Genomic DNA, 25,416 nt, shown 5'->3' on the forward strand with positions numbered 1-25,416 from the left:
AGCAATATAAGAGGTGCGATTAGAGCAGCTTTTTTCATAGTTGTAACACCAGTAAATGGTTCAGAGTCTTTAAAAGATTTTCTATTCATTTTAAATAGCTCCAATTCAGTAAATAATTATGGTCAGTACAAGCAAACCAAAGTCTTGTACTTCATATAATTTGGGATTCTCTGCACTTTTAATAAAGGCTAAATTTAAGTTAGTGTAAGAAAAGCTTTACCATGAAAATCAATATTTCTTTCTTTTTATTTGCATCAAATTAATTGGAGAAATGCTCAAGTATAGTTCCTCAAATGCAAAGATCTGGCTTATGAATGTCAGTAGATTATTTTACCATCTTTAATCCTGTTCCCATCAGTGCTCCTTTTAATTTTACTTAGGCTTATGCAGAACCCAGAGTAGTTTGAGTGGCATTCGACATCCATTGAACAGAAATAATGCAATTTTTCTCACAGTTTCATGTATTGAAAGTACACATTTATATTATTTCACAGTTACTGGCATTCTACCTCCATACAGCCATTTTTTTCAGAGTGTTCACTATTAAAGGTGTGAATTTATATCATCATACAATTGTAGGGTATTTTACCAGCTAAAATAAACAAAATTGTGTCCTCAGTTCAGATTTCTGGGGTCCTATTTGATAAGCGCATTACGTACAACAATACGATATGACCAAAAGAGAGCGTTAGTAACTTATTCACTTCTTTGGCAGCTTTTCACTCCTATCTTTGCCTGGTGTCCAATGATTGGATACTGTGTTCAGTTGAAATATACAACTTAATTCAATCAAGTTGTCCGATTGATCTAGGGGTGCAGCTGCTTGGTTCCTTGAAAGTAGAGTCGCACAGAGAAAGTGTGGTGAAGACAGTGGGCACGCTTTCCTCCATTGGTCAGAATATTGTAGAAATTGGGATGTTATGTTGTGGCTGTACAGGACATTAGTCAGGCCACTTTTGAAATAATACGTTCAATTCTGGTCACCCTTGTATAGGAAAGATGTTGTTAAACTTGAGAGGGTGTAGAAAAGATTTACAAGGATGTTGCCAGGACTGGAGGGTTTGAGTTATTGGGGAGGCTGAATAGGCTGGGGCTGTTCTCTCTGGAGTGTCAGAGACAGACAGTGACCTTATAGAAGCTTATAAAATTATGAGGGGCGTTAGATAGGGTGAATAGCCAAAGTCCTTTTGCTAAGGTGGGTGAGTGCAAAACTACAGCGCATAGATTTAAGGTGAGGGGGAAAAAATTGTCAAAGGACCTGAGGAGTAACGTTCTCATGCAGAGAGTGGCGCGTGGATGGAATAAGCTGTCAGAAGAAGTGGTGGTGATGGGTACAATTACCCATCCAGATATTGGTCATGAATACAAAGGGTTTAGAGGGATATGGGTGACGACATCTAGGTCAGTTTTGGATGTTTGGTCAGCACGGATGAGTTGGACCAAAGGAGATCCGTGCTTGATGACTATTTATTTATGATCTGTTTTTGGATTTACACTTAATCAAGTTCATGAGGCTAAATCCATACTCTGACAGCAGTTGATGCCTGAATGTTGCACAAATATCCATAAGATTGAATGTTGCTTGAAACTAGTCATCTTTTTAGAGCATATTTCTCCAAATCATTGACTGTTCGAATGGAATGTAAATTGACTTTTTCCACAACTGTAAATTTGAAACTGGAGTATTTCTAACTTTACGGCCAAACTCAGTTCGTTGTTTTGTATAAAAGTGGAATATTTCAGTATCAGTCGCACAGTAGTGGTTTTTCCGAATTCACAATCCGTTGTATTGACGATTGCATCCTGATCAAACACATGCCACTTTCCTAATTTCTTCCCTGGAAATCTGCTTTCCAACTGGTCATGTAGCAGTCAAATAAATTGAAAAATTGCAGCTCTCACTGTGGAGAATATTCTTCACTCCAGAAACATACTCCCCTAAATGCTGAGACTTTAGTTTATTAATCTTGATCATTGCAAATTGCATAGCTTTAATTGTTGGTAAACATCTCTGGAAGAATTTGTGCAGTGATGCAGTTCGAGAACATCATGCAGAGCTCTCAATGCCCCGCGATATTTGTGTGCATTTTCAGGCAATATTTGTCTATTGGATTGTTGCATTTATTCACTTGCTGTGTGCAATACCTGAAGTATCTTGACAACCATCTCACTTCATTCAAAAGTCGAAATACCACTGTATCTCACACTGACTTTGGAAAGCCTTCCTTTAGAATTGATCTGCTGGATATTGTATACATTATACTTAGAGGCATTTCAATATCTTGCACAATGGGAGCCTGCGTCCAATCATCATCTGTTCCCAGATATCTTTGAGCAACACAGTGCTGTTCCGACAAATTTTGATTTCACGTCACAAGATTATGGCTACTCCAGTTTTCTTTCTCAGCCTACAGAAGCTCCATCTGATGTAAACGTTACCACCTTCTGGAAATCAAAGTCACTGTTGGCTTGAAATCGCTTGATTGCCGTCACAATTGAGGCACTGTTGCATGCGGTTAGCTTCAAGATTCCTGCAAAGCCAGTCTTGTCAGCAAGTTCAGATGCTGGTCAAAATTTGATATACAAAATTAACATTGTTTTCATTGAATGTTTGTACTTTAATTCACTATCAACTTATGAAAACTCAATGTGCACAGTTCATCCAGTAACTATCTGCTTTGTGACAAAGCCAATGCACTTTACACAATTCTTGCAGCGCCTCCTCAGTAATTTGTGTTTACATCATCACAAGATCATCAATGTTTTGCACACAATTCATAGATGCATTCATCTTTACTACATATGACATTATCAGTGAGAACTTTGACTATATTAGGATCATCCATATCACGATATATTTCAATGACCTCAGAAAACAATTCCCTTCTGCAGTGTGCAAAGAATTTCTTTTTTTATTTGTTTTTCTTTAGAACATGTTTTAAACTTATCAAGAAAATAACACTTCAAAATGTGAAAGCATAATGTAATTTTGCTACTGATGTGTTGATTCTGTCTGGAATAGCAGACAGAATCCTGAACCTGATGACTGATTGATTGTTGTGCTCACTGCTGAAGAGACTAAATTCCCAGGACTCCCCAATCCTATACTTGAAGCTTTCAATTTGACTCCCCAACTGAAAGCGATGTGACCTGTCATCTTAACCTTTAGAGAGCCTGCTTCAACAGCCGCAAGTTTTACAAGTGGTCTGGAACTGGAAATGGTTGCATGGCTGAATATTGAATTCCAAAGGCATGGATTTTGTTTTGGCACAAAGAGAATCCTGGGATTCGTGGGCCATCTGTACATAACAACAGTTGGGAATATCCTGCATGGGGGTCTGAGGAGCAATCCTTTGTTGGCCATTTGCTTGTGACCATCCAGCGTGCGAATGATCTTGAAACGTGCATGGGTTTTGGTTTCCCAGTGGGTGGCCACGTACAGCTTACCGGGAATGTTGAGACTTAATTATAAGGAAAAGCAAGAAAATCTTAATCCTTTTGTCTTTAAAAGACAATTAAATAAAACCATCTTAGACTATTACAAAAGTTGAAATAGCAAGAACTAAATCACAACTACAGATCAAAAGCAGACATTGGTAGAGACTGGTAATATTTGCAATGAGGCTAGTGGAGGCAAAACCACTGAAGATATTTAACAGGCAGTTTGATGCTATAATTAGGGGTTTTGGACGTTTTTATTGAATATTGAGCCCAGTAGACCTACCTAGGATGTATTTATTGTTACTCTTCAATAAATAGCAAATGATGTCTTAAAATCCCCTTTTCATCAGAGCTAGTGATCCCAATATATGATTGGGAGCTCTTGCTCTATTGTTGCTGTTCCAAGCTGCGCACTTTTTAACAAACTTGCGAGGGACTGCTAACATTTAAAGAAGTCTGAACACCCTAAGCTGATATTAACTGACAAACTGTACCTCAGGATTTCATATTTTTTTAAACACACAAACTTTATTTTATAAAGAAAGAAATCAAACAAAGCAAGCACAACTATTTTATGGAGACTTGTGCTACGATCTTAGTTGTGCTTCTCCATGCACTGTGGCTTGGCTCCCAAAAGAATTGAATCTATTTAAATACCTTTTATTTTACTAATTAAAAATATTTGAAAACAGGAGTTTTCTTATTCAATCGTTCCAGCTATTATGCGGTTACATTTTTTAGACAACAACATCTGCATTATAACACACATTCACTGTATCCATTCATCATGTTCCGTTTGTAGTAAAGGAATTGCTGCATAAGTTATATTTGACATCTCCCATCACCAACTGCCCCCACACATATCCACAGCCCTGCAAATAATTCCCTTGTCAAACATAACCTGAGAATTCATTTTTTTTTGCGACCAATCCAAAGGTGTGTCAGAAGTCACTTTGATTTCTCCTCTCTGGTTACTCTGTTAACGGCAGCACGGTGATTAGCACTGCTGCCTCACAGCACCAGGGACCCAGTTTCAGTTCACGCCTCGGGTGACTGTCTTGGAGTGTGCGCAATCTCCCCGTGTCTGCGTACGTTTCCTCCGGGTGGTCCGGTTTCCTCCCACAATCCAAAGATATGTAGGTCAGGTGAATTGGTTATGCTAAATTGCCCATAGTGTTAGGTGCATTAGTCAGAGGTAAATGTAAGGTAAAGGAATGGGTCTGGGTGGGTTACTCTTCGAAGAGTCGGTGTGGACTTGTTGGGCCAAAAGGCCTGTTTCCATACTGTAGGGAATCTAATCTAATTAGACTTTTGGCTACCCAACCCTCCAAATTCTACTTGCAGACCTCATGACTAGATCCCTCAACTTGTCCTCATTGCTGACAGATACTCAACTGTCTTCCCATAACTTTCCAAACTAACTCTGCTTTCTTCAACAAGACTCTGTGAGGACCACTGTACATATCTTCCACTGGCTTTAAGCTAGAAAAAGATTCTTCAGCTGCTTTTTATTTCTCAAGAAACCCAAATTGAGACAAATCTGCACTGGCATTTTGGATTCTAAATCATGAAGTTACATTTTCTTTGTGTGAAGTTCAGGCCTAACTAACTTGACAATTATTTAAGTTGGCTCTCCCACTCCGAATTCAGACACTGCCTACGAATAGCTGAATCTTCAACTTCATTTGCCTGCTGGTTGCTTCCATCAACAAACACAGAGATAACTTGGATAAAAGAATATTCTAGCACAGGCTTCACTTTGAATCGGTATCTCCGTGGTAATGTGGCATGTTTCAAGCAGAAATTTAAATTAATTATTTTCCCTTCAACACAACTCTTTGATTCTGTTACCCAAAGGAATAATAATTGAATATAACTGATCGCTACTTTTTCCATGCTTGTTTTGAATTTTATTTGCTTCAGGGTTTCTTATCAATTTCTTAGTGGGCGGCACAGTGGTTAGCACTGCTGCCTCACAGCGCCAGAGACCCGGGTTCAATTCCCACCTCAGGCGACTGACTGTGTGGAGTTTGCACGTTCTCCCTGCGTCTGCGTGGGTTTCCTCCGGGTGCTCCGGTTTCCTCCCACAGTCCAAAGATGTGCGGGTCAGGTGAATTGGCCATGCTAAATTGCCCATAGTGTTAGGTATGGGGTAAATGTAGGGATATGGGTTGGTTGCGCTTCGGTGGGTCGGTGTGGACTTGTTGGGCCAACACTGTAAGTAATCCACACTGTAAGTAATCTAATCTTAGTTTTTTTTAATTTATCAAATGTTCTTAATTTTCTATAGTTGAAATATTAATTCCTAAAACTACTTATAACTTAAAACATAAAATGTAAACTAGATTTCTGTTGGGAGTCATAACCTGGATTTGGAACTTGGCAGTTTTTGAGTGAAATGTCTGGAAATTTCCAGTTAAACTTTAAAATTAAAATCATTTTTACCCCCATTTATATTCGTTTGCATGATATGGAGCTGCTTGCCATTAAGATGGTCATTAAAATTCTGTTTGCCACAAGAATAACATTAGAATATGTGCTAGGCTCCTTTTCATTATTCCATCCAACACCAGCCCAAGATGTATCTTCAAGCTTGTTGTAAATGTAATCAAAGCTGCCCGCTTTTGTCTTGCTGTAAATTGATGAGGTGTGATTCTGACTTAAATCTCTCCAGAAGTTTTTGCTCCACTTTGTAAGAAGTCAAGCTCTTTGAAATGTTGTGTTAATAGCTGTTTATAACTGAGTAGTTATGAGGGTGCACGAAGCAACTTCCATTGCTTTGTCATTTTGTTTTCTGCCTTCGTGGAAGTGTTTTCAGAAGGTCTTCAGATTGACAGTTCATCAAGTGGGAAGGGTAGCATTATTGTGTTAGTTCATAACTGATGCCATTTATATCAGTGAATTTTATTCTGGGGTATTCCCTCTATTTTCAGAATTAGAAGCTAATCTAATTTAATTAATTAGTAAACTGTGAAACTGTTATCATCAATTTAGTTGGTTCTTCATTGATGTCTTAATTAAAATAAAAAGTGCCTTGTCATCAGTAGGCCTGGAAATAATTTGAATGCATTGTTTTCCCTTTTGTTTCTTTAGAACACTTCAAAAGATTCGCAAAAAGGTGCAAGAGGAACATTCTCTTCAAGATCTTTTATTCAAAAGTGCTTTTAAAGGTTCCCCTACTGTATTGCCACCCAGGTATCTAATCTGACAAAATCTAAAATAATTGTGTCATGAACTCTGCAGCATCTCCTATTGAATAAGTCTTTTATAGATTCTAACCTGTTGAAATATGAGATGTCAATGTAGCAATGAGAATGTAATCTGCCAAATTATAACTTTATTGACTCCCTTTAATTTGGCTGTTTTCATAGACAGATATCTATAGGAGATTGGTCTCTTTAGTAACTTCTGGTAACCTTTTCTGAGACCAGGAAGTGGGTAAGGGAATGTCTCAAATCCACCTGAAATAATACTGCTGCTGCTTGGGTCAGTCCTGACCCAATTTGTAGATGTCAAGGATAACTTGAGCTCCTAACTCCATTGTAGACCATACAGCTAAACATTCAAAAACCCTGCTCAAAATATTGAACATCCTTCTATTGAGTAGTCAGTCCATAACAATATACATTAGCTTGTAGAATCATATTTCAAAGAGCAAATTCCAACTTTTTAACATACGAACCTATGAAGAACAGACAAGATTAGGCGGCCACTTAGCCCTTTGAGCCTGCACTGCCATTCAATATAATCATAACTGACTTAATTTTAGCCCCAACTCTATTCTGATAATATTTCATCTCCTTGGTAATCAAGAATGTATTCCCTCTGTGGTAAAAATGTTTAATGGTTCTGCATCCATTGCCTTATGAAAAAGGGAGTTCCAAAAATACTCAGTCGTCTGAGAGAAACAAATTGTTTCCTCTTGCCTGTCTTAAATGGTTGACCCTTTAGTTTTAAACCATGACCCCTAGTTCTAGATTCTCACACAAGAAATATCCTTTCAACATCACCTGGTCAAGTCCCCTCAGGACTTTCATCTTTCTGTAAGTATGGTGACCGTTTTTGCACAACACTCCAGGTGCAGTCTCACCAATGCACTGTATATTGAAGCATAACCTCTCTACACTTACTTTTAATTCCCATCGCAATAAAACATAATATTTTATTCACTTTCCTGATTACTTGGTATTGTTATGCTCTCTTCACAACTGACTTTTCTCCCCATTTTTGTGTCATCAGAAAAATTAGCGACTGTACTTTCAATCCCTTCATCTAAGTCATGTATATAAATTATCAAGAGTTGAAGTCACATCCGAATCTCTGCTAATCTTTATTCATACCGATACTTGACTTCCTTTAGTAAGAGCTGTTAATTTACACTATAACCTTTGATGTGACACCTTATCAAGTGCTTTTTGGAAAACTAAGGGTACATCCACTGCTCCCCCTTTAGTTATTTCTTCGAAGAACTCCAATATATTAGTTCCACCTAATTTCGCTTTGACAAAATCATTTTGGCTCTGCCTAATTACCTTGAACTTATCCAAGTGCCCTGTTAAAATATTTTTAATGGTAACTTCAAATATTTTCCAAATGACAGATGTTAAATGAACTAGCCTGTAGTTTCCTGCTTTCTGCTTCCCTCCATTTTTGAATAAATGAGTTAAGATTAGCTATTTTTCATCTAAAGGAACCTTCCACAAACTTAATAAGTTTTGGAAAATTAAAATCATACATCAGCTATCCAGCTAGCTCTGGAGTTTCAAAGAAAGAAACTCATTGAAACTTAGAAGGTATGACAGGATGAATACAGGTAGGATGCTTTCCCTGGCTGGAGATCCTGGAGGCAAAGGCCATAATTGCAGGATTTGGAGCACACCATTTAAAACTGAGAAGAAGAGGAATTTCTTTACTCAGAATAGTAAATCTTTGAAATCCTGTACCCCAATTATTAAGCAGGTTCAAGACAGAAATTGATTAATTTTTGCTTTTTTTCAGGGAAGACAAATCATCTCATCCACTTGATGCCTGCAGGATACATGGACACTTGTATGTCAACAAAGTAGCAGGAAATTTTCACATAACTGTGGGCAAGTATGTGCATTCATCATATTACCAGCTGTATTCATGAAAAATAATGGTTGAGTTTTGACTTGGTTGGTAACAAACGCTCTCATTGAAACTCAAAGGAGTATTAGACCGTGCAGCCACTCGCATCTGCTCTGCTGTTCAGTATGAATTAAAGCTAATCTTTTGCATCAGTCTCAGTTTAGGAACCACTCCCTATTTCTCTCTGTTCCCAACAGACCAAAAATCTGGTTTATCTTAACCTTAAGTCATAGAATTCCTACATGCAGAAAGAGGCCATTTGGCAATCAAGTCTGCACCAACCGTCTGAAAAGCATAACCCCCAGGCCCCAGCCCTATCTTTGTAACCCCGCGTTTACCATAGTTAATCCACTGGCCTGCAATCCTTAGACACTATGGACAATTTAGCATGGCCAATCCACCTAACCTGCGCATCTTTGGACTGTGGGAGGAAACTGGAGCACCCGGCAAAAACCCATGCAGACACAGGGGAAATGTTAAATGTTTTCAATATTTGAGTAGGCATAACCCTTTGGATGGAGAATTCCAAAGATTTGCGCCTCTTTGTGTGAAGATATTTTCTTAAATCAATCCTAAGTGTTTGACTTATCATTCTGACTGTCCCCCAATTTCCAAATTTCTTAGCTGGTGAAATAGCTTCTCACACTTTGCCCTATTTAGGCTTGTGTATCTTTCAATTAGATCACTTCTCATTCTTCTACACACCACCAAGTATCAACCAATTAACTCATTCTCATTGCAAGACTATCCTCTCATTCAGGAAACTATCCAAGTGAACCACCTTTGTTGCAAATATTTCCCTTCTGAATTATTGCGACTAGAATTGCACAAAGTACTCTGTAGATTCTCACAAATCTGTATGTAGTTGTAGCAAGACCTCTTTAGTTTTGGATGCCAATCCCTTTGCAATAGAAGGAGTTGTTTGGAAGTTTGAGCCATCCTTTTGCCACTGTGACATTATCTCTGCTTGTTCCCAGTGAAGTATCTAAATTTTGGTTGGTCACTGACGAGGTCTCCCATTAGTCGGCAGATATGCTTGATTTCTTTCAGGTTGTTTTGAGGACAAAAAGCATTTCTGTTGTCTCGGTCTTGGGTTTGATATCCTGGCCCTCAGAAATCCTTTGCCCCACAGTCTGAAGGCTGAGTTGACATATTGAAAGAGAAGATGAATTGTGCCACTTTATCTTGCTTCTTCCAGAAGATATCGGAAATAGTCCATTTTTTTCCATGATATTGATATTGATCTTAATTGATAGGGAATTGTCATGCAATGGGAGCTGGTTGGAAGAGGACCTTAGTTTTCCAGATGGTATGGGGAAGCCCATTTACTTGCATGCTTCAGAGAAGGAGCTTGCAATGTCCTGATGCTGAGTTGAAGTGAAAGTACTCAAGCATCTCCTGGACGCTCATTCTGAAACGTCATAATATTCAGGGTTATGGGCCGAGGGCTGGAAAATGGGGTTACAGAGGAACCTCGATTATCCAGCATTCAATTATCCAAATATCAGATTATCCGGCAAGATCGCAAGGTCCCGATGCTTGGATAAACTGTTATCCAGCATTTGACTAACCGAGCGAAATACTCCCCACCGTAGCCTTCGCATAATCGAGGTTTTTCTGTAATATAGGGCCTCTTCTGTGTTGTATAATTCTAGGGTTGAGGTTGGAGTGGTTTTGAATTAAAGGCAATGTGGTTAATAGTTTAATTTACGTGGTTTGTCTTCACATCTGGTTGGTAAGTTGATGGAGTTAATGACTGGTGGTTTCTGTTGTTTCCTGACTTATCCTGTCACTGAATCTTAGTTCTGCCAAATGTTCCACTTCCCAAATTGACTATGTGCCACTTCCTTCATCTGAGCCTATGTTCCAGTTTTAAGATCCAGATCTGATCCACAACCAGAGTTCCAGAGTTGTGGGTGTGTGGGTCCTGACAATGCAGAGGTATTGATCTAACATTGTTCAAATCTTTTTGTTTCCCCATTCACCATTTCACTCTCCCCAAGTCCTTGCTGTGAGAGCTCTGGAGAGAAAAGTGAGCCAGTTTTTCAGTTGCTTTCAGCAGAGTTTTAGTAAAGGGAAACAGTAAGCATGGGAGTTGGCGAGAGGCTGAGTAAATAGCAACAAAGTTAATAATATAAAGTATTTAAAATTATAGAATGTAACGTCCTTGTTTTGTCTGTTGAGGAAGGTCCTACATTTTTTACCTTGGTTTTAATGGGAGAATGTGATTCACTTCATTTGAAGCGAGGGCTTGACTTATTGTATTACTGACCAAATCTTCTCACCCACCAGCACCCACTCACAATCCAGTCTTCATATTTTTGTTCCCTCCCATGTTCTAAACAGTGATCAGTTGTTACCTCTACATGCCACACACCTTTGCAATCCAGTATCCCACAAACCCTTGCAATCCAGTATCAGGTTTGCCCTGACAATCTATGTAAATTCATTAGTGTGAATGGGAAATGTAACGTGAGCCCTTTTTCATATTGACTTGGCTACTGGTTCTACCAATTATTGTTGCTATCTTGATTGATGTTTTATAATAGTAAAGGAGCTGGATCTTCACCAATGTTAGTTTATGTGCAGGTTGTCTTAAAAGTTTCATAACTTATTTTAGATATTTTCTTGATGCTATTAGGGCGATTCCTCACCCTCGGGGTCATGCACATATGGCTGCTCTCATTAGTCATGATGGTAAGTGTTAACATTATTATTAATAAAGTTGTGGATAAATCTATGCAGTTCAGATAAATTTGACAAAATGCTTACTGTTTATTAAGGAAATATTGGCCTGCTAGATACCGGGATTTTTTTTGTCCCTTTCAACTTTGGTTCAGTTATTAACTCTGACATTTCATAATCAATGTTCTATGTTCTGTGAGAGATTTGAATATAAAACCTAAGCTACGGTCTAGTTGCAAGACTGAATGAGTGTTGCATCACTTGCATCACCATTTTTAAAATGGATTATTAACTGACGCTTCTCCTGCTGCCTTAGATTAACATTTGAACAGGATCGAATCGCTTCAATAACATCACTAAAACCTAGTCCTTATACCACTACTGGTTCTGGGACTTTTCTGTGCATAAATTAGCTGCTGTACTTCTGATCATGCCACTGCACTTAAAATAATTGTTCTTGGTTGTAAAGTGCTTTGGGATTAAATGAGATCGTGAAAGACACTTTAAATTAAAATCTGTCTTCTCAAAAGCAAGATCTGTCTGGGTGTGGTTGCACTGCAACTGACTGTCCCTCAAAGCCAATGGAAGTGACTTATGAGCCTAGAAATTATGCATTGCTGCTTTATTCATCATGGGGTACAACACAGCTAAACCAGTGGAATCCATGCAATTATTGAATAATGTTGTGGTTCTGCTCGCCGAGCTGGAGGTTTTTGCTGCAAACGTTTCGTTCCCTGGCTAGGGAACATCATCAGTGCGGTGGGAGCCTCGTGTGAAGCGCTGCTTTGATGTTTCTTCCGGTATTTATATAAATACCGGAAGAAACATCAAAGCAGCGCTTCACACGAGGCTCCCACCGCACTGATGATGTTCCCTAGCCAGGGAACGAAACGTTTGCAGCAAAAACCTCCAGCTCGGCGAGCAGAACCACAACAACGGATACCCGAGCTACAAATCTTCAATCAGATTTTAATTATTGAATAACTATCTCAAACGGGAACTTTTGATTTTGTTTTCTCTTCCCTTTGCACAGCAGAAAAAGCACTAAGACCATTGTCCACTCTATTATTTACCCACTGAGACTAGCTAATTCCATAATCAAGCCTGGGGACAGTCTTTGCTGTTCTGTCTGGTTCATTTTGTAGCAAATGTTTGAATGAAAATGAGAGCCACTGCATATGCTCAAGTAATGGTCAATCCCATGTAAAACTTCCATGTGAAATCCAAAGACACTGCACTTACAAATTGCTTGCCAATGAAATCAGATTCACTCTGGTGCAAATCTACTTGACAGCTCAGAATTGAAGACAGCTGTTTAGCTTCTGGTATTTATCTGCATGTTAACACATGCTGTCAAAGCCTTATATAAAGGCTTTTATTCTGATAATTTTGATAAAATCAGTGTACAGAATTTGTCTCCATTGAGATTATTTATGTATAACAAAAAACGTATTGATAAAAATAATGTTGCTGCTTTTTACACTACATTTGAGGGTGAATGGTTGGGAGAACTGGACTCGACCTGGCAGCTCTATTAGTAAGTCGATGGGAGAGAGTGAACGGCAGGCACTCTGAAATGCTCTTTCTGTAAAAGTGGACCTTTTTTTTAACTGAAGGTTTAGTCTTAGGAACGTGAGCTCTGAGCATGTGTTGGGATACTCATTTTGTATGTTGAAGGCTTCTTTTTATATACTACAGTATTGTAATTTCATTGATCTGAATCATTTACAGTGCATCATTATTTAGCTTTTCCTTATTTTAATGATATACAGGATTTAAAATTTCTTTGTTGGTAGCTGTAAATATATAAAAGAAAGGAAAGTATTACTAACATACTGTTTTTAACCACATGGAGGTGCTCTTTAGCCTAAGTACTGCATGTGCTTTACAAATACCCTGGTCCACCAACATGTTTTTAGAGTTTATAGTTGCAATTAAACTTGCTCCATACCAAAATTATATTTTTGTTAATTTTGGCTAGATTTGAAAATACAAAATCCTGAGCTGACATGTTGGGCTGTGGAAGGCAAATAGCAAATGATGTACTTACTTTGAAGTATAATAAGCTTTAATTGTCCTCGTGATGCATTAAATATTTGCTTTATTGATCTGTCTTATTGCTAAGTCTTCTTGAAAATCAATCTATGTTTGGAAAATAAGGGTAATCGATGCCTAAAAAGTTCAATATTGATGTAAAGTACAGCCTGACAGCCAAATTTCTGTGTTTGTCTTTAGTGTACAATTTTTCACATCGAATAGATCATTACTCATTTGGAGAGCCGATTCCAGGACTTATCAATCCACTGGATGGAACAGAAAAAATTGCCATAGATCGTAAGCTTTTTTCAGTTTTTGTTTTTATCTTCCATGTAAGAAGAAAATACTATTCACTTGTTAGTTTGTTCACTCTCCACTATTCTATCCTGACTCTTCCTCAGTTGTTGTTTCACTGTTCACTTTACCATGATTTCAACTGAGGAGTTCATGTTAATAACTGAAAATTCAGTTTGAATGTAAAACATACCTTTCTGTGACATCAGTTGTATTGATTTGGTGGGAATACTGTACTTGTGTAGCATTATTTTTACATTAAAAGAGAAGTTTATTAGTACTCCATTTATGGATTAGTTGCTGGAAAGGAGAACAGGCTTGTACAAGTTGGTTGAGAAAGATAAATTACTTGTTATATTTTAATATCTCGGTTTGCTGCTTTGTGCACAGGTAATCTGCATATCATGTTTTCTTTATCGGAATATTTTGTTATTTTGGAAAGAAAGGCTAAAATATTCCTTGAAATCTACTGCAGAGATGCATTTCTCTATCATTATGATGGAGTGTTTTCCCAAGGTATACGTTTGAAACTTACCGAAAAAGAATTCTCATCACTTAGTGAAAGTTGCTTACAGTTCATTTATGTGAAGGAAAAATATTTTTCACATCAGACCTCCACGTTACCTTGGTTTCTTGAAATTCTTCTTCCCATGCCCCCCTCCCCACCAGCAGTTCTAGTGCTATAGAATATAATCTATTTTCTGTTACGTGTGCACAAGAATTAATTCAACATTGATATTGCAGTGTCTATGGAGTAAAATACCAGGACTAGATTGAGGTTAAATTAGAAGTAAAATAAATCGCTGCTCTAAGGTTTTTGTTGTCATGCAGATCAGATTAATGTGCAAGAAACTACTTTTTCTCCATTTATGCTTTTAGTCCATTTAGTGCAAGTTATTGTATATAAAATCTACAAGAAAATGTGAAATGTAACATTTCATGTCTCCTGAATTCCTGTATTTTGCAGGAAAAGAGACCTACTTAGAGATAGAAAGAAAATAGGGAAAGCTGGTAGCCTGAAAGTAGTTAAGATAGAGAGAAAGAGAAAGAGAGAGAGAGAGAAGGTAGTCTTGATATCATGCATGAAGACTTTTACTAACGTGTGCAGACTTTAAGGCTGAGATAATACAGCACTTGTAAAGCCAAGCTAATAGATGCATACATCCTCATTGGAATTATAATTTAGCAACACATGAATCAGCAAATTCAATACAATGTATCTGAGTCTTCATTGTGTTAATAAGATGCCTTATTTGAGGATAGATATTTTTAATTTTAAAATTAAAAAGGAAGTTGCCGGAATTATATTGATCTGTTACTGCTCAAAAGTAATCAGAAAAGGCCATCGAAGTAATTGGTGGAATAGAAAAAGTATGTAATCTGCACCTCTGGGTACGCTGGATATTACTGCTGCACCATAAAAGCACAAATGATAGACGAATTGGCCTTAAGTCCCAAAACTCCTACACAAAAAGTATCATTGAAGGGGTTGCCAACTGAGAAAAAAGTCACTTTCACAATGGGAGACAGAGAGCAAGTGAGGTCTGGCTTGAAATCTTGAGTTTGAACCACTCCCATTATGCAATGGGAGAACAAATATGCAATGTGTTTTCTTGAGAATAGCCTTGTTTCTATCAGGCAGCTATCCTTTAACTCAGCATGAACATTGTTCTGGGAGAGCTGAAACAATTTTTTTTGAAAAACTGGTCAGGATATATAGAGAAAAAAATAAGATGATTTTCTTGGCAGATGAGACTTAAGCAGCAAACATTAACAGAAACAGAAGAGAATGGAAGTTGAAGCAGTAATTAAAGCGTACAGCCAAATAGTTTATAAAAACGATGGAATTGAGTTAGGAATGGAATGACATAATAGACGATCTCAATTAAATAATTAATATTAAGGCAATAAAACACCTGGGGTCGGATCTGAGTTGAAATGGATTTGAGAATGGCAATATTGATAAAGTCTAAGGTGACGAGACCAAAGGGTTGAAGGGTAGAAAGGTATGAATATTGCTTTTGAACTTTGTTGGGTTTCAGGTATTAGTTGAATTTAAACTTGACTGATTTTCAAAATACACCAGAGTGCTTCTCTAAATCTTTTTCTGCATGACCTTTCTTCCCATTTTCCTGCTGTGAATAAATTTCTTGTGCTTTCTTGCCCTGGACCATTTGAAGTGGTCCAGGACATTCAGCCTCGGACCTTTGGGTGACCATCCTCCAAGGTGGACTTCGGGACAGGCAGCAGAGGAAAGTGGCCGAGCAGAGGCTGATAGCTAATTTCAGTACCCAAAGGGAGGGCCTCAACCGGGACCTTGGGTTCATGTCACATTACAGGTGACCACCGTTGCAACACACACACACACACACACACACACACACACACACACACACACACACACACACACACACACACACACACACACACACACACCCGTATAGACACACACTTTCCCACACTCTCACATGCAGCCCCTCACAGACTTAAGACACTGCACTCACTACACACACACACACACACACTTTCTCACACTCACAACCCCCACCCCAGACAGACAGACAAAGACCCACATGCACACATATATTTTGTGTGGTGAATTTAGATTAGAATCAATCTAAACATCAGGTCATAGACAGAGAACACAGGGGGCTAACACCTTCAACATATTGTTTAGCTATCGCCATTATTAACAGCTAACCCGAGAATGCAACTTTTTAAAAAAAAAAGGTTTTGTGATTTACACAAGAAAGAAGTGAAACTATCACTGTATTCTAACAGATGAAAAGGCTTAACAGACAATCAATTTTTCAATGTATAATTTCAGTTACATCACACTGCAAATTTTTGCTATAAATTCTGTGTTACAATCGAGCCCTCCACTATCACCCGATGAAGGAGCATTGCTCCAAAAGCTAGTGTGCTTCCAATTAAACCTGTTGGACTATAACCTGGTGTTGTGTGATTTTTAACTTAATCAGGTCACCTCTCATCCTTCTTCACTCCAATGAGAAAAGCCCTAGCTCCCTCAATCTTTCTTCATAAGACATGCCCTCCAGTCCAGGTAGCATCCTGGTAAATCTCCTCTGCAGTCTCTCTAAAGCTTTCGCATCCTTCCCATAGTGAGGCAACCAGAACTGAATACAGTAGCGCCTCGACTTACGAACTTAATCTTTTCCGGGACCCGCTTCGCGAACCGAAAAGTTTGCGAACTGAATCGTTTTTTCCCATTGTTCGGATAGCATAAGAATGCTTGGACGTAGCAACGAATGCTGTTCACAGCACACGCGCCAAAGACGAACTGAATGAGATCACGCGGGGCCCGAGAGCTTTTGCGTTCATACCTTCGTTCGTACCTTGAATTTTGTGCGTACATTGAACCAAAATTTTACATACAATCCTGTTCGTAAACCGATTTGTTCGTGAACGGGGTCATTTGTATGTCGAGGTGCTACTGTACAATATTGCAAGTGTGGTTTAACCAGGGCTTTATAGAACTACAGCATAACCTTATATCTCCTAAATTCAATCCTCCTGCTAATGAAGGCCAACGCAACACATACCATCTGAACAACCCAATCAACTTGGATGACAACTTTGAAGCATCTATGGACGTGACCTTCCAAAATGAATTATTTCACACGTTTCCAGGTTGAACTCCATCTGCCACTTCTCAGCCCAGCTCTGCATCCTATTCCATTGCAACCTACAACAGCCACCACATTATGCAAAACTCCACTAACCTTCATGTCATCGGCAATCTTAATAACCCACCCTTCCACTTCCTCATCCAAGTCATTTGTAAAAATCACAAAGAGCAGAGATCCCAGAATAGATCTCTGTTGCTTTTGGGGATCTATAGTAAATCCCAATAAAGTGACTGCTTTCCTGTTTCTGACTTCCACCCATACTGACTCAGACAAACTCTCCTCGACGACCTCCCTTTCTGCAGTTGTGTCATCCATCCCCTTGTCATTCCTGATTAACAATGCCACTTCCCAACCTCTCTTACCTCCCTCGCTATTCCTTTTGAAATATCTAAATCCGAAACATCCAACAACCATTCCTGCCCCTGTGATATCCAAGTTTCCGTAATGGCCAGAACATTGTAGCCCCAAGTACTGATCCATGCTTGAAGTTCTTCACCCTTATTCCTGACACAACTTACATTAAAATAGACACATTTCAACCTATCACGCTGACTGCAACTTTGCCCTATCAACTATCTATCCTTCTTCACAAACTGTTCGCACCCTGTATCTGCCTGTTCCTCAGCTACTTCCTCTTCTGATCCATTGCTCCAGTTCCCATCCCTCTGCCAAACTAGTTTAAACCCTCCCGAAGAGCTCTAGCAAATCCCCTGCCCAGGATATTGGTGCCCTCCAGTTCAGGTGCAACTCATCCTGCTTGTACAGGTCCCACTTTCCCCAGAAGGTATCCCAATGATCCACATATCTGAAACCATCCCTCCTATACCAGCTCTGCAGCCACGTGTTCAGCTGCACTCACTGTCTGTTCCTAGCCTCACTAGCCCATGGCACCATCAGCAATCATGAGATTACTACTCTGTTCGTCCTGCCTTTTAGCTTCCAATCTAACTCCCTAAATTCACTTTTCAGGTCCTCTTACCTTTTCCTAGCTATGTCATTGGTACGGATGTGTACCACAACTCCTGGCTGCTCACAATCCCTCTTAAGAATCCTGTAGACTCGATCTGAGACATCCCTGACCTTGACACCATCCAGTAGTCTTACTCGCAACCACAGAGTCTCCTGTCTATTCCTCTAACCATTGAATTTTCTATCACTATCTCTCTTCTTTCCTCTCTCCTTCCCTTCTGGGCCACACAGCCAGGCTGAGTACCAGAGACCTGGCTACTGTGACTTTCCCCTGGTCGGTCAGCCACCCCCTCCCCAAACAGTATCCAAAGTGGTATACTTGCTATTGAGGGGAATGGCCACAGGGGCTCCCTGCACTGTCTGCCTGTTCCCCTTCTCTCACCTCACGGTCACCCAGCTACCTTTATCCTGTAACTTAGATGTGATTACCTCCATTCACTCCTCTCTGTCACCCCGCAGTCTCCCGAATGACCCGAATTCATCCAGCTCCGGTTCCCTAATATGGTCTGTAAGGAGCTGTAGTTGGGTGCACTTCTCGATGGCAAAGTCAGCAGGGACTCTAGTGGTGACCCTTACCTGCCCCATCCTGCAAGAGGAGCATGCAATTGCCCTAGCTTCCATCGCCTCTGCTCTAAATTACCAAAAGAGATTTTAAAAAACCTTACCTTACCAACCCTCCACTTAAGTACTTTTTTTTTGTTAGTGGAGGAGGATGGGTGGGAGATACTATGCATGTAGTGTTGTGGGTTTAGCCACCACCTGAATATATCAGTTCACTTAGCCAGCAGTCCCTGTGGCCGCATCCGCTCCTGTTCAGCGTTCACTCCACTGATTCATGAGGTAAGTATTTTATATTGAAACTTACCTTCCTAGCTGCCCTCTGGCTTGCATTCTCATGACTCCCACTGCTGAAATGGAGGCTACTGATTCATAAAGTAAGTATTTTATATTCAGAAGTGGAGAAGCAGAAATGCTTGGGAGTTGGGGTGGTTTAAGAGAGAGAAATTCGGAATATATTGGCTGATAAGATGGTAAGATGAAAAGAAGAGGAATGAATAGGTTTCCAAAACCTGTCATGAGCAATGCCCCTAGACCTCATCTTGTATGTGGAGTTTCTTCTGCATACTTTTGGCCTATCAGATTTGTCAGCATGTACTTGATTGGTTCAAACTTTATATGACAGCATTTAAATCATAACTGATCAGTACTAAGTGAAAATGAAAGCGGAAAACAAAACATGGAGTCAGTAACACCTAACTTTTTTTTCACAAAGTAACTGAGATTCCTTCTCATAGGAGAACTGACGACAGGCAACATAAATTAAAAATATAATTCTGAAAGTGAAAGTAGGGCTGAAGTGTTTTGAAAACAATAGTAAAGTGGGACTGGTCAAGTTGGTATATGAGATATGTAACATAATGGGCGTAAGTCTTTGAAGATAGATAAGCAGGTGGAGAAAGTGGTAAGTAGAGCGTGGAGGATCCTCAGCTTCATAATGAAAGGCATAAAGTACAAAAGCTGGGAAATTATGATAAACTTGTATAAAACTCTTGCCCTCATCTGAAGTGTTTTGTCCTGTTCTGGGCATAACACTAGGATGGATCTGAGAGCGTTAGAGAGGATGACAATAATATATAAGAGAATGTTCCCAAGCGTGAAGAACTTCATTTACGTGGTAGATTTGGAGGCGGGGCTATTCTCCTTGGGGAAGAGAAGATTTGATAGCCATTTCAAACTTATGAGGGGATGAGTAGGTAAGTAGAAACTGTTCCCATCGATGAAAATCGAGAGACCAGAGGCACTGATTTAAGGGCATTGACAAAACTGGGGTTTAGAAAACCTTTATCTCAATATGCAGTTAGGAATGCACTTCATGATTTGGAGGCACGTTGAAGTAAATGATTCAATAGAGAATTATGTGACTATTTGAAGATAAAACATTTTGCACAGCTTTGGGGAAAAAGATAGGGTGGGAATGAGTGAGTTGGTTTTGCAGAGAGTCCGCACAGGCACATATCTCATATTTCTATGATTCTGTTTTAAATGTCAAGTTCGCTGCTTGACTAAGCTGAAGACAAATGAGGTATTTAACATAATTAATTCATTAAAACAAAGCAGCACAAAATTATTGAATCTATATAATTAGCAGCATTTTCTGTTAGAAAAGACTTTGCCTTCTTTCAAGAGATTGTCTTGTATCACTGTCAGCAGAAAACCTGCCATTACATAAATGTCCAACTCCCAGAAAGTTCCTGCACTTGATACCAAACATTAATGCCATATTGGTACAACTGTAAAAGTAATGAACTTCTTGAAGAATGTAGCACCAGCAGATCAGGATGTCAATCAGTGTGCAATGTTGATTTGTTATCACCAGTGCTATTTAGGAGCATGGAATCTGACATGTGCTAAATGACCTTTTGAAAGCAAAATACTGCGAATGCTGGGAATCTGAAATAAAAACAGAGTGCTAGGTAACTCAGCAAATCTGACAATATCTGTGGAAAAGAAAGATGAGACTTTTCAGAACCCAACTGCTGGCAGTAATATTGAGCGATGAGGATTGCATGAAGTATATGCAAGTATGACCTGATTAACGAAAGGTGGGTTTGAAGAAAACAAATTAGGTTGAAGTTGAAAATTACATCATATTTAATCCTGGAGTGTTGAGCATCGGCAATGTAGGACACGATTTGAGGAGCACACATTCAAAAATACAGTGTCTGCTATGTATGAGGGCAACCTTTCTTTGGTTACCTCAAGATTGATTTTTCGTGGCAAAGTTGACACCTGCCCAGTGTGTTTTGAACATTGCTTTACAGTGTGTCCTCTTGTGGTTTTCCATTCGTCCATAAACAACCTTCTCCATTCTGGCATTTCTTACTCTATTCTGTTTGTGAACACCATTCAAAAATAATTCAGCAACTTCAATTTTTAGATGCCACATCCACTTGTCCCTTTTAGTAGGATAATGTCTGTTTATACCCGTTGTTAACTGTGAACATACTTGAAGAAAGCTTTGTTATTCTGCTTAATGTTTCCAAATATTTTCTTTCATGATCCCTCATTGTAGGCATTTTTAGTTTCTTTGTGTATTCTTCAGTTACATTTATTTAGCTTTCTGCCATACTAAAAAAATAGAACTGGATACAGAGTTCTGACAGGCACTGACGAAGTGAGTTCTGATCCTCTAGAGAGTATAGAGAGTTAATTGTCAATGATATAGAAAAGCAAATAAGCAGACTTTGCTGCTTTCACTATAGAGAATACAAAAAACATTCCAGTTAGAGCTGTATATCAGGAAATGGAAGAGAGAGAGAAATTGTTTGAAATTACAATCATTAATGATTCAAAGTTTGTGAGAAGATTTGGAGCTTGGGTGCGCGTTGTTGTGGTTTTGTTCGCCGAGCTGGGAATTTGTGTTGCAGACGTTTCGTCCCCCGTCTAGGTGACATCCTCAGTGCTTGGGAGCCGCCTCTGAAGCGCTTCTGTGATGTTTCCTCCGGCATTTAGCGATTTATATCTGCCACTCCCGGTTGTCAGTTCCAGCTGTCCGCTGCAGTGGCCGGTATATTGGGTCCAGGTCGATGTGCCTATTGATTGAATCTGTGGATGAATGCCATGCCTCTAGGAATTGCCTGGCTGTTCTCTGTTTGGCTTGTCCTATAATAGTAGTGTTGTCCCAGTCGAACTCCTGTTACTTGTCATCTGAGTGTGTGGCTACTAAGGATAGCTGGTCGTGTCATTTCGTGGCTAGTTGGTGTTCATGGATGCAGATCATGAGTTGTCTTCCTGTTTGTCCTATGTCGTGTTTTATGCATTCCTTGCATGGGATTTTGTACACTACATTGGTTTTGCTCATGCTGGGTATCGGGTCCTTTGTCCTGGTGAGTTGTTGTCTGAGAATGGTTGCTGGTTTGTGTGCTGTTATGAGTCCTAGTGGTCGCAGTAGTCTGGCTGTCAGTTCAGAAGTGCTATTGATGTATGTGTGAAATGGTACTGAACAAACTAATGGAACTGTGGGTTGACGAGTCGAGGGACCAGAAGAATTTCAACCGAGGTGTTTAAAAGAGATGAGTTATAAGGTTCTAAATGCATTGGTATTAAGTTTTCAAAGCTGGCTAGTTCCTGGAAATGTTCCATCAGACTGGACAGTAACAAATATAACCTCCCTTTTCAAAAAATGAGGTAAGCATAAAACTGGAAGCTTGTAGGCCAGTTTGCTTGACATCTGTCTTGTTAAAGGTGTTAGAGTTCACCATTAAGATGGTTATAACAATGCACTTAGAAGCACCCAAAGTAATCAGAGAGTCATGTGGTTTTGTGAAAAGCAAATCTTATTTAACCAATTTATTGGAGTTCTTTGAAGGAGTAACATGTTCTGTGGTTAAATTTGCTGAACTTGGATTTCCAGAAGGCATTTGACTAGATGCCACATGAAGTGTTATTGTGCAAAGGGAGAAGATCATGTTGTAGAGGTAACAAATTAGCAGGGATAGAAGTTTTGCTGACTAGCAGGAAACAGTATACGTCTATGGGTCTTTGTGGCATTGGTAAGATATGACAAGTAGAGTCTGCGCTAGGGTCTTTTTTTTAACAACTTATATCAACAACTTTGAATATAGAGTGTGAAGGAATGGTCTGTAAATTTTCAGAGGGCACATAGATAGTCAGGAAAGAATGTTGTGAAGAAGAATGCAGATGGATGTGGATAGGTTGTGTAAGTTGGCAGAAAACTGGTAGATGGAAAATGTGAAGTTATTCAGTTTGGCAGGAAGCATTGTTATGATCCTAGCTGATATTACTGCTCAATCTGGTCCAATGGATCAAATTTTATTTTTGTTAGAGTTTAAAATGTTGGGTTTTCACTGAAATATAAGCACACAGGTTGCAGATTTGGTTTTAACAATTGAACACAATTACACAAAAGAAAATTAAATTAAAACAAACCAGCTTATCTAAATATAATACAGTTTGAAAGATTTCAAAAAACGCAGCCAAACAGAATCCCATCTATTCCCTAGTGCCATCATTTTACACTTTTTTAAAAAAAAAGACAATTTTCCCTTCCATTGCAAATCAGTAAGTTTGACTTAACTGCTTCTTCTCACCTCTGGGCCTCTGATCTCTGAAACCTTTCCTTGAATATTAATGCACACAGCTGAGACTTCCTAGATATTTTAATGATTAGCAGACTTCCAAACAAACACTCTTGGTCTCCAGAAATTTTGCAAATCATAAACTTCCATTGAGGCAACTTATTTCCTTAACTGTTCTGAACAATCTTTTTTTTAAGGAGACACTATACTTGCTTTTGATTTCAGGCGTATCTCCTTTGAACTCCCCAAAATGTTTGAAACTAAAGTTTTAAAAACGTGCTATTCCAACTTCTGTTAAGTTAATGGTTTCTCACTTTCTCTCTCTAGTTGTAAATTTTATTACATAAACTTCCATTAACACTTTAGAAGGCACGTACTGTTTAAAATCGTGCATCTGAAATACTGATCTAATTAATTTTTAAAGCCCTTCCCAAAAGTAAATCAACCATATGCCATTTTTTTAAAAACCAAACTCTCAAAATAATTCTATAAATCACACATTCTTCATCACATAATTTAAACAAAAATATAACTTAAAAAGAAAACAACTACACAATTCCCAGATGCAGAGAGATTTCTGTGTTCTACTTCATGAGTCACAATGTTGCTATGCTGTTACAGCAAGTAGCTAGAAGTCTAATGGACTGTATTCTTTGTTATTATATGAGGTATTTACTTCCTTCAGGAAAGAAGTTGAACATAAAAATAAGGATGTTATGCTTCAGTTATATCGGGCATTGGTGAGACCATATAGAGTCATAGAGATGAACAGCAGGAAATAGACCCTTCAGTCCAGGTCATCCACGTCGACCACATATCCTAAACTAATCTAGTCCCATTTGTCAACATTTGGCTCATATCCTTCTAAACCCTTCCTATTCACATACCCATCCAGATGTCTTTTAAATGTTGTAATTGTACCAGCCTCCACCACTTACTCTGGCAGTGCATTCCAGACAAGCACCACCATGTGTGTGAAAAAGTTGCCCCTTAGGTCCCCTCATTCCCCTCTCACCCTAAATCTCTAGACTCCTCCACTTCAGGAAAAATTCCTTGTCTATTTACCCTATTCATGTCCCTTTATTGAGGTTTATAAAATCATAAGGTCACCTTTCAGCCTCTGACACTCCAGGGTAAACAGCTCCAGCTTATTCAGCCTCTCCCTATAGCTCAAACCTCCAGCCCTGGCAACACCATTGTAAATCTTTTCTGAACCCTTTCAAGTTTCATAACATTCCTCTGATAATCTGGTCGTTGGTTTAGAGTAAATGTTCATGTTGTTTCGGTCGCCCGAGATAGAAATGGAGAGGTCTAGATAAAGTTCATCGACTTTACCAACACCTTCCACCCTGACCTCAAATTTACCTGGACCGTCTCGTACTCCTCCCTCCCCTTCCTAGACCTCTCATTTCTATCTCGGGCGACCAAATCAACATGGACATTTACTCTAAACCGACCGACTCCCACAGCTACCTAGACTACACCTCCTCCCACCCTGCCCCCTGTAAAAACGCCATCCCATATTCTCAATTCCTTCATCTTTTAGATTAGATTAGATTACTTAGTGTGGAAACAGGCCCTTCGGCCCAACAAGTCCACCCTGACCCGCCGAAGCGCAACCCACCCATACCCCTGCATATACCCCTTACTTAACACTACAGGCAATTTAGCATGGCCAATTCACCTGACCTGCACATCTTTGGACTGTGGGAGGAAACCGGAGGAAACCCGTGCAGACACAGGGAGAATGTGCAAACTCCACACAGTCAGTTGCCTGAGGCGGGAATTGAACCCAGGTCCCTGGTGCTGTGAGGCAGCAGTGCTAACCACTGTGCCACCGTACCGCCCTCTGCCGCATTTGCTCCCAGGAGGACCAGTTCCAATACCAAACAATCCAGATGGCCTCCTTCTTCAAAGACCGCAATTTCCCCCCAGACGTGGTCAACGATGCTCTCCACCGCATCTCCTCCACTTCCCGTTCCTCGGCCCTTGAGCCCTGCCCCTCCAATCGCCACCAGGACAGAAACCCACTGGTCCTCACCTACCACCCCACCAACCTCTATATACATCGTATCATGCGTCGTCATTTCCGCCACCTCCAAACGGACCCCACCACCAGGGATATATTTCCC

The 25,416-nt window shown here is 39.5% G+C and overlaps 1 protein-coding gene across 2 annotated transcripts in view; it reads left to right on the forward strand.

Moving 5' to 3' along the window:
- The window catches only part of ergic2 (ERGIC and golgi 2), a 66,525-nt gene that overhangs the window by 20,915 nt on the left and 20,194 nt on the right, over window positions 1-25,416 (forward strand). For both annotated transcript variants that reach the window (XM_060839363.1, XM_060839364.1), the window contains 4 exons: window positions 6,535-6,636; window positions 8,440-8,535; window positions 11,192-11,247; window positions 13,471-13,569. In XM_060839363.1, coding sequence (XP_060695346.1) covers window positions 6,535-6,636; window positions 8,440-8,535; window positions 11,192-11,247; window positions 13,471-13,569 — 353 coding nt within the window. The remainder of the gene's footprint in view (window positions 1-6,534; window positions 6,637-8,439; window positions 8,536-11,191; window positions 11,248-13,470; window positions 13,570-25,416) is intronic.

The sequence above is a fragment of the Hemiscyllium ocellatum genome, chromosome 19, assembly GCF_020745735.1.
Source record: "Hemiscyllium ocellatum isolate sHemOce1 chromosome 19, sHemOce1.pat.X.cur, whole genome shotgun sequence".
NCBI classification, from domain to species: domain Eukaryota; kingdom Metazoa; phylum Chordata; class Chondrichthyes; order Orectolobiformes; family Hemiscylliidae; genus Hemiscyllium; species Hemiscyllium ocellatum.